The sequence below is a fragment of the Manihot esculenta genome, chromosome 17, assembly GCF_001659605.2.
Source record: "Manihot esculenta cultivar AM560-2 chromosome 17, M.esculenta_v8, whole genome shotgun sequence".
NCBI classification, from domain to species: Eukaryota; Viridiplantae; Streptophyta; class Magnoliopsida; order Malpighiales; family Euphorbiaceae; genus Manihot; species Manihot esculenta.
In genome coordinates, this window is record NC_035177.2 from 25,408,378 (window position 1) to 25,421,770 (window position 13,393).

The window sequence follows — 13,393 nt, forward strand, 5'->3', positions numbered from 1 at the left end:
TTTTTAGTGCATTATTAATTATTCTATGGTGGAAAGTTATGTGGGGACTATTATTCCATCCACCATCTTAAGTCCCTCTGATCTTCTAATTAAAAAAAAAAAGAAAAATCCTTTTGATTACAGGGAAAGTTCTTGATGGGTATGTGCTCTATCAAAGTTTATATGCTCTAGCTATTGATATATAATATTTGGGGGAGGAAACCCATTTGATCTATTTATTCCTGCAATTTGATCATGTGGTTTTCTACATTGATTATCATGAAGCTGAAACATTGCCATTTTTCAAAATATTTATGTTTAGTTTTTTTCTTAAATTAAATTAGGTTAAAACACATTTTCTTCTATAAATCCTGGATGAAAATACCTGCTTTTGGTCAAATACCAAGAGTGGTTGATAACATGGGATATGCATTACCAAATTGGAGATTTTGTTTCCTTTGCCTTTTTTTTAAATTTTTTTTACAGTATTAAAGAATAAAAAAATTTAATTTTAATACAATTATTATTGAATTTAATAATTAAATTTGTATATATATAAATTCGATGTATCTAGTTAATGTACTATTGTACAAAAAAAAAATGTACAATTGTATTCTAGACAGAGCCTCATTGCACTTTATTCTTCTAACATGAATTATTTTGTGTTTTGTCTTTAGAAAGAAATTAATTATAACAATAACTTAATCCGTTGATCTTTTCAGAAAAAAGTTAAATAAAAAAAAATGAATTATTTGATGAGTGATGCAAGCATTTTATCATACAAAGACCAATACCTTGAGCTGCATTAAAAAATATTCCTTGTATAAAAGATAAAAAAATAAAATCATGGGCAAAATTGTAAGAGAATTGGATGGTAATGTAACAATCATCATTTCACAATCATCTTTCAATTCTTATTGAAATAATTTCTTGGTACTTTGTACAGTAGAAATGGGATCTTCTCAGAAACAGTTTCTCTCCTTTAATTCTTACAAACAGATCAAGTACCCAGAAAAGAAAAGAAAAGAAAAGAAAAGAAAAGAAAAGAAAAGAAAATATTGCACATATATTTCTCTCTCTCTCTCAAAATATTACCAAAAGTATATAGCTTTCTCTTCATGGATTTCTGCATTAATAAAAAGCCACACTTGTATTGAAGCTCTCAAGGCAATTACTTATGGCCTTGATCATTCATGGAGTAGCAAGATCCTACCACAACTGTTTAAGATCATCATCACCACCATCAATTTCCAAACCTTGACCCATATTCTGCATCATTTTCTTTGCTTTTTTTTCTTTTTCTTCTGTGCCTCTATATACACTAAAAAGGGGAAATTTCAAAAAAAAAAATTGAAAGAAAAGGAAGAGGAAGGTGGGGAAAAGGAAAAGGAAAATGAATAAATATAGGGATGGAGTTCTTGAACCCTAATGGATAAGAACCTCAGGAATGAATAGCATAATGAAAATAGAAAAATCATATGCAGCTCATTACAAACTCATCAAGAACCTTCTTCAACCATCATATGGGGTCTCAGATATGCTCTCTAAGTGTGGTCTCCATACCCCAACACGGCCTCTTCTTCTATCTCTCTGAGTTGATATCTTCTCTGAAAGTATCTCACTCAAATATCGATCAGAAATAAGAAGGTCTGTTGACATTGAGATGGAGTTGTTAATGACGTTATTGCTTTCACTGTTGTTGTTGTTGTTGTTGTTGTTATTCTCTCTTCTTTTTCTTCTGTTGGTGCTGGAGTTTCTTGATCGAGGAGGCTTCTTAGTCTCCGGGGTTGATGGAACTGGCATGAGAAAATAGATCTTTCCACGTTGAAGCTCTGCATCAGGAGGAACTACAACGATCTTTGGAACCACCCCATCATCGCAAGGAGACGAAGGTTTTTTCAAGACATGTTTTGGGTATGCTTTCATGATCTCGCTTGCTCGGATTGTGCCACTGATCTCTTCAACGCGGCCATTAGAGTGTACTATTCTAATAACATCAAGAGCTCCACATGGTAGAATGCAAGAGATGCAACATCTAATGGTGTTTTTCATGGCTACCCTCTCTCTCTCTCTCTCTCTCTATGAGTTCTTCATAGAGAGAGGAATAAGAAGGAAAGAGTTGTAGAAAGGAAAGAAATATATGGAGAGAGAAAGCAAGAAGACTTTAATTTTTTTTTTCCTTCCTTCTTTTTCTTTTGGGGTTTGGGTATCTTTAGCAGAGAAAGAGAGAGAGAGAGGGAGTGGGAATCAGTCACTTAAAGAATTTTGCATCAAATGATATAAGCTTTTAATTATTATGGTCTCTCTAATGTAACTTTTTCTGCTTTATGAGGATGCGGGGGAAGATGGAATTTTGCTCCTTCCTCACTTGCTTAGGATGAAATCCATGGCATGAATAATTGCACCTCCCTCTGTACTTTGCCTTTTGGATCCATCATTTAGGGCCCCCATCCCTTGTTGCATCACCAAGTTTGATAATTTTGAGGGGTTGGATTTGCAAGGTTGGAGGGCCATGGATGAACACATGTTAGTGCATGATTGGGATGGCCAAGTAAGCAAAAGATGTGATGAGAGACAAGTGTTTCAATCAAGATTTGACATGTGTCTGACTTGAAGTGAATCAGCCAGTGAGATTAGGTGGAGAGGCTTATGAGGTGGGGTTCTTGAGGTGATGGCATAGTTTGGAGTGAAATGGGTTTTGGGTGAGAAAGAGAAGTGGGGAATTCTGGGAAAATGGGGAATAGAGAGAAAATCTTCTTTTGAGAGAGAGGTTTGTGATCTTTCAATATCCCCAAGCAAGATCATGTGGGTTGTGGTTTTCGTGAGAAAGTGAAATGTGTGATAGACTTCTTTCACTTTTTTTTTTTTTTTTTTTTTTTTTTTCTCTTTGTGGATTTTAGGTAATTTGTGAAAATGCTTGCTCCTTTGACTCAAGGCATTGATAGTAATACTCTACTTGGCTTTTTTTTTTTTTTTCACAAGCCAACAAAAAAATATACTCTTGCTTGACTAGAAGTTTTTTTATTTTTTTCTAAAAAGAAAAACTCACCCTTCAATTGTTATCTGTTCAATAATTCAATATTAGATAAGGCAATGTAAAATTTTAAATTATTTTTTCATTTGCAGAGGTTACAATGTGTTTGCATAGATTGAAGAGAGGTTCTATAAAATAGGTTAATTTTAAAATTTAATAAAATTTATAATTTTATTTTTATTTTTTAATACTAAATAATTTAGTATAAGAGTTTTTATTTTATTAATAAAATAATTCTTTCATTAAATTCATTCCTCCCAAATATAACTTAAAAAGGTAGTAAAACCAAAAAATTCAAGAATTAGATAATGATAAGTAGGAAATTAGGGAAAGATTTTTCTTTGGATTACTATTGTGAAAGATTTGATGTCCATAGTTGAAAAAGTGAGACTACATAGAGAATTGGCAGAAGAAGACAAGGTAGTTAAAACTGTTTAACTGGTTGAAGTTGCTTAGTTAATCTTTGGTAATGTCCCATCCAATCCAAAACATGGCCCATCCATTAAATGGTTGGGATGTTGATGTTAGTGGGCAACATGTGATGGCTAGAAGAGAGGGTCCATTGCAGGAGCTGCTTTCAATTCCCTATTTTTGCTTTCCATCTCTTATAATTTTTATTTCTAAAATTATTTAATTATTTCTGCTGCATTTGCAGTTTAGCTCAGTAATTGAAGGCATTTAGTTAAATTTTAATGAACAAATCCAAACATTATTGATGAGGCTGCTAGAGGAAGCCTCCAAAACTAGCCAGCTTGAATTCTAAATTTGCGGGATTTTGTCCAAATTCTATTATTAGGAACAGGCAAATTTTTTCCATTTAAAATATAAAATATAAATAAAATTTTTATATAAAAAATAACTAAATATTTATAACTTGAGTTTATAATAAAATAAGGTTCTGGCTAAAGAGGAAGCCTACAGTGCCAAAATTGCCCAAGTTATCAAATAGGGCCCTGACCTTATCGTGGGCCTTGAGCCCAAATTGTGATTGTTGTGTTTGAATTTTAAGCCCATCGTTTTCAGCCCATCAGCCTCAATGCATATTCTTATGGATTGGCTGATCCGACTTCATCTCTCGACTTCCCCTTTCCTGAAGCTCCAACCGTTACCTCACCAAATCCTCCGACGCAATGCCACTCTTCAAAACGCCCTTCAACGGCTACTCCGTTAAATTCAGCCCCTTCTACGAATCCCGTCTCGCCGTCGCTACTGCCCAGAACTTCGGCATCCTCGGAAACGGCCGTGTCCATGTCCTCTCCCTCCCCCCTTCTCCTTCTCTTCCCCTTTCTGAACTTGTCGCCTTCGACACTGCTGACGGCGTCTATGATCTTGCCTGGTCTGAATCCCACGATTCTCTCTTAGTCGCTGCTATCGCTGACGGCTCTGTTAAGCTCTTCGACACCGCTCTTCCTCCAACCCAGAATCCTCTCCGATCCCTCCAAGAGCACACCCGCGAAGTTCACTCCGTTGACTACAATCCCACTCGGCGAGACTCCTTCATCACTTCCTCTTGGGATGACACCATCAAGCTTTGGACTCTCGATCGTCCTGCTAGTATTCGTACATTCAAAGAGCACGCCTATTGCGTCTATTCCGCCGTCTGGAACCCTAGACACACAGATGTTTTTGCTTCCGCTTCCGGCGATTGTACGGTCAGAATTTGGGATGTACGTGAACCGGGTTCAACAATGATAATTCCGGGGCACGATTTCGAAATCTTGTCTTGCGATTGGAACAAGTATGATGATTGTTGTATAGCAACGGCGTCAGTGGATAAGAGTATTAGGGTGTGGGACGTGAGGAGCTACAGGACACCAATTGCTGTGTTAAATGGGCATGGATATGCGGTTAGGAAGGTGAAGTTTTCGCCGCATCATAGGAATTTGATGGTTTCTTGCTCTTACGATATGACAGTGTGTATGTGGGATTTTATGGTGGAGGATGCATTGGTTGGGAGATATGATCACCACACGGAATTTGCAGTTGGGGTGGATATGAGCGTTCTTGTTGAGGGATTGCTGGCTAGCACTGGTTGGGATGAATTGGTTTACGTTTGGCAGCATGGAACGGACCCCAGAGCACCTTGATAGGGAAGTGTGTTCTACTTGTTCTTGTATTAGTTGCTAGCTAGTTTCTCTGAAAGTTGCATTTTCTATAGACCAAAAGCATTGGTGTGTTGTTTGTTGGGAATAATTATCCCATTCCGATCTTGCTGAATGATTCCCTTGTATATCATTTTTAATAAAGCAAAAAGATTTATACTTTTATATGGACTCGTGTAGTTGCATCTTTGTTGAGTAGGTATTTCTATTAGATTGAAGATGCAAACATTTTTTTTTCTCCACAGTTTGTTTTGTGCATTTTGTTTCTCTAGAATGGCATGTTTTCTGCTATGTTCGAGATGTAGGCTTATGGTTTATGTGGAATTTATGTGATTCATGTTATGTAGCCTCTGGGAGTTGTTACTATAAGGAATTACATGGTAGGAGGCAACAATTACATGTGAATTAATTATTAATTAGCTGTATATATAATCCATCTGTATGTTTAAGTATATGTAGGTTGATTCTGGGGTAGCCGGGTTTTTTCAAAGTAAATATTACATTGTTAGTCATTATCATTAGAAATGTAACTGACAGCCTGTGGATAAAAATCTGAGATAGATTCCTTTGGTTGGCCAACTGAGGAAGCTGTCAGATTCTCAGCTCCATGCAATTGTTCATTATATCATTTTTTTTCTCTTCAAAGTTAAAAGGTAGAACGTGAACATGGAGATTAACAATTGGTGATCTTGCTTTTTGGCGATTCAAAAATGCACTTTTATACTTCAGTATATTAGCATCAAATTGGATTATGTTTTGGTAGTTCATTACGGAGGTAGTGATTGTCATTTCATGGGAGGTAAAGAGGTGCTAGAATGAATGTAACTATGATGAAAATGTAAAAATATGCAGAAGATGGAAAGCCTATCGAAAGGTCAAAGCAGATTGCATTTAACCTCACTGCTCTGTTTTGGTTTTAAATCTTGTATGCTAGGCCTGAGAAATGGTAACCAAAATTGCATCTGCCTACTTCAACGTTGCAAGAAGCAATCTGCCTGAATTAATTTCAACTCCTATTTTCATCTAAGATTTAAGTGTTCAATTTTTCCAGCTTTACCGATTGTGATTTCACCAGTGTTGCAACTTATGCCCAATTGGGCCTTTGCCTCTTCCCTCCTATTATTTTCTTTTTTTACTTTTTTTTTTCTTGTTTTGTATTTTTCATTCTCTTTTCACACAGGAAGTGTAGTTCTTCGAACTGTGGAGGAGTTTGATGCAACCCGCCAATCTTCTACTTGTAATGCTTGCAACCCGTGAAGTAGTGTATTCCGAGTCCATTTCCGCAACATTTTTACTGGGGTGGGTAGTAACCCGCCTATTGAAAGTATGCCAACGAGTAAAGTATAGGATCAGCTGAACAAAGCCTGGGAAGAAAATAGAGGCTAAAAGTAGCAAGACAGTGAACCAAAGACCAACATGCTCCAACGAAGTGCAGTGATGTAAAATGGAGAACCAAAATATCAACAAAGCTTATCTCAACACCATAAGCCAAGCAGTAAGCTAGCAAACAAGTAAGGCTACTCCACATGGCTACTGGATGTGTATCAAATGGAGAGCAATCTTTTCCCTGATACATGAGTTCCAGAAAGTTGAGGACTTGCATGATGAAGGCGAAAATAGCATGAAGGGAATTGGGTATACACTGATGTTGCTGGAAGTAGTTTCTTGCAGTCATAAATGCAATGTTAAGTGAAAGTTGTCTCTGTGGGAAGAACCTTTCCGATGAAAGGCTTGTTCTAGCAATAGTGTCCATTTGAGTGAGACCACTCCTCCGTAAAAGTCAACTTCGCCTTGATTTGGATGTATAACTTTTACGTCAATATATGGTGTTGATCAGGTTTAAAGAAAGGAAAAATTTCTTGTTCTGAATTAAACTTTTGAAGTCTTTTATAGGTGTTTCTTTTTGGACTCTTACAGTGAAACCTAGGTGTCTGTTAGCCATTATTAACATTAATTTATCCCTGGTTAATCACTATTCTGAGCTCCCATCGCTCTATGCTTTAGTGTTATGCCTATGTGCAGACAGACAAAATCTGTCGAGACAAAATAAAATTAAGGACAAGTTATTTGAAATAATCAGTTTCCACAATGGCTTAATACTGAAAAATAAAAAAAATTCATAATAAATTTTAATTTATTAATACTGAAAAGTAAAAAAAATTCTCCATAAAAATGGATTTTTAAAGGCAAAGGAAAGGGACAAACTACAATAAAATCTCCATGTGGGGAGAACAGAAAGATTTGGATAATCTTCATACTATTTTTATTAATATATATTTATATTAATCGTTTTTATTTTCCAAAGTTCTGCTTGATAACAAAAAATTATATTGATGTAGACGTTTGGTAAAAAGATCATGATTTCTTCACATGAAAAATTAATGAAAATTAGCATATATTTATATTCTTTTTAATTTATTTTTCATCCACAAGTTTTGTTGGCTGAAATGAAAAGAAAAGCCAAAGTGGTGAGTGGGTTAGTACGTGGGAAGTACAAATACAAGGTTGATCATGATTGCATACTTAATGGAAAAGCAGTCGGTGGCTATTAATCTTCTTCTGCTTTATTACCGTATTTGTGGTCACAGAATATAAACTTCTTAATCGAATCCTACTTACAAAGATGTTTATGCTTGTCTAACCCTATACCTCTGAATCAAAGTTTTAAGAAAAAAAAAATCTTTCGAATTTCAATATAAATTTAATTTAATATGTAAAAAGAATTTAATTAAAATATAAAATTCACTGCATTGCAAGATTTTTTCTTATATATTTTTATTAAATAATTATAATTATTATTATTCTGACTAATTTAATTTAATAATAAATACATATAAATAACTTTAAAAAACCTCAAATTCTACTCTATTCGATTATCAATTAAAAAAAATTATAATTATTATTTTCTTTTCAGCAGAGAATGCATGTTCAAAATCATTTAAATAATTTAATAAATAAGTAAATATTTATCTTATAGTATAAATAATTAAAGCTTTACAATTCTTTATTTCTTCAATTATTTTCTTATTTTGAAAAAAGGATATTTTCCTTACTTATAATCAGTCTCACCAGTAGAAAATGTGAAACTTTTCTTGAATCGAAAAAGCAGGTTGAAGATATTCAAGATGAACATATTGGGTTGGTATGGCTTCACGACGAAATCGAGCCGAAAAATTTGAACTGAACTGAACTCAGGAAAGAGAAAAAATTGAACTGAACTCGTTTCAGCTAGTCCCAATAAATATATAAATAGTAATAAAATAAAAAAATTAATTTAGAATACCAAAAATATCTTAGAAATCCCCTAGCCCAGACGAAAAGCCATTTGAGAATCGGACTAGTTATCAGACATTTCAAAAGCCACTGTGTCTGAGACTAAGTAGACAATTGTTGTTTACTTCAAGAATGAATCAGTCGATAATCGTTGTTGCAACTTACAAGACAATAAAATCTAATTGCTAACGCTAGCATTCTCGTAACCCGATGCTCTATTGTTAGGATTCCATAATTTTTTAAACATTTTCCATTTTAAAAAACAATGCAAGGAAAATTAGAACAAAGATACAAAAAAGTTATATATGGAAAGTCGCAATCAAACAAGAATAAAATAAACAAATTATGATATTGATAAAAAAAATTATTTAAATCTAATTCATATTAAAATTTAAAATATAAATAAATTATCAATTTATATAAAAATTAAATGAAATTGGTCTATTTATATTTTAAATCTACCCTAAATTAAGAGAAAAAAAATTACAAGGAAGCATTGATTAAGGATAGCTGAAAAATCACCAAGATTACCTGTTAGTTATATTTATATTTAAAAATTATTTTTATTAAATATGTCAAGTATTTTAATTAAATACATAACTATTAAAAATTTTAAATACTTATAAAAGCTTTACAAGTTAAGCAAATTAAAGCTCTCTCTTTATTACAAGAATTTCTATGGTTGTAGAGAGTGAAAGTCAATTTTTCAAATAATTATTGTGATTAAACAAGAAAAATAATTATAAAATGGGAAGAATTAGACAAGTGGCATGATTGCAGCCAAGAGATATGGGTGAACCATGCATGAATACCAAAATCCAAATTTATCTGGGAAAGGAAAGGAAAGGAAAGAAAAAGGAAAACCAAAGAAAGAAAGAAAAGAAAAGGGGACCCTGCACTCTCAGGAAAGGTGAAAATTTTAGAAAAAAGGGAGTGTGTGAACTGTGAAGATGAGGAAGAGACCAGTTTATGGCAAGTGGCAACCCATCAGCCACTTATTCTGGCGATTCAAATCTTTAAAAACACCAGTTTCAGTGGCCGTATCTTTATCTTCTTTCCTACAGATGTTCTCTCTCCTTCTTTGCCGCCTTCCTAAGGCCACCAGTTTTAGAATTACACGGTTGATGACGCATGAGGCCCCCTATCTTTCTTCGGTACCTCCGGCCGCCACCCGTTCCATCTTTTGTATTTTTATCTAGAACTCCGCAGCTCTTCTGTTTCTCGCCGTCTCTAATTATAATTATATTTTGAAGCGTAATTTATTCAGTCTTATTTTTTAAAAGAAAATTTATAAATAATGTAACATAATAGTAAGTAATAAAACAAATAAAAAAAATTAAAAAAATAAAGAAAAAAAAGCCAGCTATCCAACATCCAGCACCTTAAATCGGAGGAGGCCAACGACCAAAACCACACGTAACCCTGTCGCTTTTTTCTTCGCTGTCTTTCTCTCTCCACTGCCAAAGGTTAATATCTCATTTCTTTCTTGTAATATTTATAAACTGAGATACTAAACGGTAAATAAAATTATTACTTTAATTATGTCAAGCATATCTTGTAAATAAAGAATAAAAGTATCATTTTTTAGGAGAAAAAGTATTAATATCCTAAAATATTTTGCCGCTAGGTCCACCACAACATGATATGCACGAGACTTTCTTTCTTAATGCGGCCCCCACCATTGACCCCAGTGGCTTTTGTTAAAATTCCTTATTCAGGAATTAATTAATAATATATTAAAAATAATGATGGAAAATAAAAATTGATATTATAATAATAAATAATAATTAAATTTAACTTTCAAATTTATGTTGGTTACTAAATTGGTGTAAGCGAAAATTAAGAATTTAAAGCTCAATTAAAATTGAAATTGTTTAATTAGTATGTTTTAAATAAAAATATTTAAAATAGATTTTTTATAATAGTAATTTATATTAATAAAAGCATTTATTAAATTTTTTTATTATACTAAATAGATAAAAATTTATACATTTATGATAATAACAACAATTAAACAATTGAACCTACCAGTAGTATAATAATTGAAAACATTTAATGCTGACATAATTATTGGACGACTAGGGAGTAATTGGGTGTTCGACACCCACCGCAAGCAGAAAGCTCCCTTTTATTTCTCAAATGAAGGAGAAATCCGGTTTAGTTCCAGAACAGACCGGGATTTGGTCCGACCGTCCGGTCCGGTCTGGTTTTGAAAACTGTGCTCTTTATATTCATTTTCTAAACACTTTGTCAAGATTATCTCTCTCACTGAAGTCACCTGTCACCATTCATGAATCTTTCAGCTTCACCCTCACAGAGAGTAGGCCGCTTTTGGTAAGTTTTCCGTCTTCTTTATCTTCATCCTCATACCAGATCTGCCTTTAATCTCACCCCACAAATCTCCAGTTTGCGAAGTTCTTGAAGCTTATCTTGTCTTCAGGTACGATCTTCATGGTCCCTGCTATAAATATCTGCAGATCTAGGGTTCTGGTTCTACATATATTGTCTTTGAGTAGCTCTCCATAGTACAGTTGAGAAAAATGGCTAGAACCCTAAGCAGTGATGTTCATTTTCATGATATTCCAGATGCAATTGTTTCCAATATATTTTCTTTGATTACTGATACTCGCACTCGTAATTCTATGTCCCTTGTTTGCTTGAAGTGGCACTTGATAGAGCGATCCACTCGCACCTCTCTCACTCTCAGAGGCAATATCCGCGACCTCTTTCTCCTCCCAACTTGCTTTCGAGCTGTTACTGATCTTGACCTCTCTTTCCTCTCCCCTTGGGGCCATCCGATTTTTGATTCCTCTTCCAATCCTAAACTTCTTGCTCAGCTTATTCATAGGGCTTTTCCATCTGTTGTTTCTCTCACTGTTTATGCTAGGAATCCTTCCGCTCTTCAGCTTCTTGCTCCTCAATGGCCTGGTTTAAGCAAAGTTAAGCTCGTTCGTTGGCACCAGAGATCACCTGCCACTCCGGGTTCTGATTTTGTTGCAGTGTTTGAGCATAACCATTCACTTAATTCGCTTGATCTGTCCCATTTCTATTGCTGGACCGAAGATCTGCCACCAGCCCTCGAAGCATACCCTTCTGTTGCTGCTTCTATAACCCATCTTAATGTCCTTGCCCACTCTTCTGCTGAGGGATTCAAGTCTCATGAGCTTCTTGCCATTTCTGCTGCCTGCCCAAATCTTTGTGAATTGCTTGCAACTTGTGTATTTGATCCTAGATTCATCGGTTTTGTTGGGGATGAAACCCTGCTATCTCTTGCTTCAAATTGTCCTCGCCTTTCCCTTCTTCACCTTGTTCGCACTGGTTCCTTATGTGATGCTAGGGGTGACCCTGATGATGAGGGATACACTTCAGAGGATGCTAGAATCAGCCATTCTGCGCTTGCAGACATGTTTGCTGGATTGCCATTACTTGAAGAATTAGTTCTTGATGTTTGCCACAATGTTAGAGATACTTGGCCAGCATGGGAAGTGCTTAATTCCAAGTGCCCAAGACTTAAATTCTTAAAGTTGGGACGCTTTCATGGAATCTGTAGGGGAATAGATGCTAGGCCGGATGGGATTGCTATTTGCAGCAGATTGGAATCATTGTCAATAAAGAACTCTGCTGACTTGACTGATTCTCATCTGATATCGATCTCCTTTGGCTGCCCACGACTTGCCAAGTTTGAGGTCCAGGGTTGCAAGAGGATTACTGAAATGGGGATGAATAAATTGGCCTCCATTCTTCAAAAATCTTTGGTTGATGTTAAAATCTCTTGTTGCAAGTACCTAAATGCTGTGTGCTCCTTAAGGGCTCTGGAACCAATTCAAGACAGGATACAACGCTTGCACATAGATTGTGTGTGGGAAAATGTTGAACAGTTTGGAGAAGTAGCTAGCTTTTCAGGTGAAGCTGCTGACCTGAGGCATTTCTCATCAGAAAAGAGAGGTGGTATTTGGGAAGACACAAGCCCATGGAAGAGAAGAAAAACTTTCAATGATAATGGAATTGATTACCAGTCCAGGACTTGGGCGAGGTTAGAGTTTCTTTCCCTTTGGATACCTGTTGGTGAGTTGCTGACTCCATTGACATTGTCAGGGTTGGAGAATTGCCCTGTCCTGGAGGAAATTAAAATCAAAGTTGAAGGTGACTGCAGGCATCGACCAAGTTCCACCAATGCATTTGGGTTGAGCTCTCTTGCATGCTATCCTCGGCTTTGGAAGATGAGTCTGAACTGTGGATCTGCAATAGGGTATGCCTTGACAGCCCCTTCAGGGCTTGTGGATTTAAGCCCTTGGGAGAGGTTCTACCTGAATGGGATTTGTAACTTGAACCTGACTGAGCTTGATTATTGGCCTCCACAGGACACAGATGTTAATCAAAGAAGCCTCTCTCTCCCAGCAGCTGGATTGCTGGCTCAATGTGGAAGCCTAAGGAAGCTATTTATTCATGGCACAGCCAATGAGCATTTTATGATGTTTCTGTTGAAAATCCCAACTCTCAGGGATGTCCAGCTTAGGGAAGATTATTACCCTGCACCTGAGAATGATTCTTGCACAGAGATGAGAATTGACTCATGCTCTCGATTTGAGGATGCCTTGAATAGGCGTCATATCCCTGATTAGAGAATTGGGAGTTCTCTAGATTTTGAACAGCCTGTAATTTTTTCTTTGGCCAATGGGGAATTAAATAAAATTGAAAAGTCAGGTATGCCCTATTTGGAGTTTGAATTATGGGAATGTGTAGATAAATAAATGTAAGCTATTTAAAATTGAATGATGATCATTATAGGGATGGTAACGGTCGGGTATTTTTGGGTACCCGATTGGATCTAACATTAGAATGGTAGAATGATTTAGCGGATTTGAGACGGATTCGAATTCAAATTTAAAAAATAATATCTATGTATTTGGATTTTATACACGGATATTTAAATTTGTATATATAAATAATTAATTTAATATAAAAAATATATTTTATAATAATATTTATAAATTTATATATTTTT

General features: G+C 35.2%; 3 protein-coding genes across 3 annotated transcripts; 2 read left to right on the forward strand and 1 right to left on the reverse strand.

Moving 5' to 3' along the window:
• Positions 1–871: 871 nt before the first annotated feature.
• Positions 872–2,395, reverse strand: LOC110604628 (TBC1 domain family member 5 homolog B). The gene has a single exon (XM_021742885.2). It carries the CDS (start codon positions 2,029–2,031, stop codon positions 1,492–1,494), a length of 540 nt encoding a protein of 179 aa, XP_021598577.1. The 5' UTR covers positions 2,032–2,395; the 3' UTR covers positions 872–1,491.
• Positions 2,396–4,075: 1,680 nt separating this feature from the next.
• On the forward strand, positions 4,076–5,280 carry LOC110605360 (peroxisome biogenesis protein 7). The gene has a single exon (XM_021743873.2). It carries the CDS (start codon positions 4,144–4,146, stop codon positions 5,098–5,100), a length of 957 nt encoding a protein of 318 aa, XP_021599565.1. The 5' UTR covers positions 4,076–4,143; the 3' UTR covers positions 5,101–5,280.
• Positions 5,281–10,620: 5,340 nt separating this feature from the next.
• On the forward strand, positions 10,621–13,161 carry LOC110605338 (F-box/LRR-repeat MAX2 homolog A). Its single transcript, XM_021743839.2, has one exon. The coding sequence runs from the start codon at positions 10,929–10,931 to the stop codon at positions 13,008–13,010; it is 2,082 nt and encodes a 693-aa protein (XP_021599531.1). The 5' UTR covers positions 10,621–10,928; the 3' UTR covers positions 13,011–13,161.
• Positions 13,162–13,393: the final 232 nt, after the last annotated feature.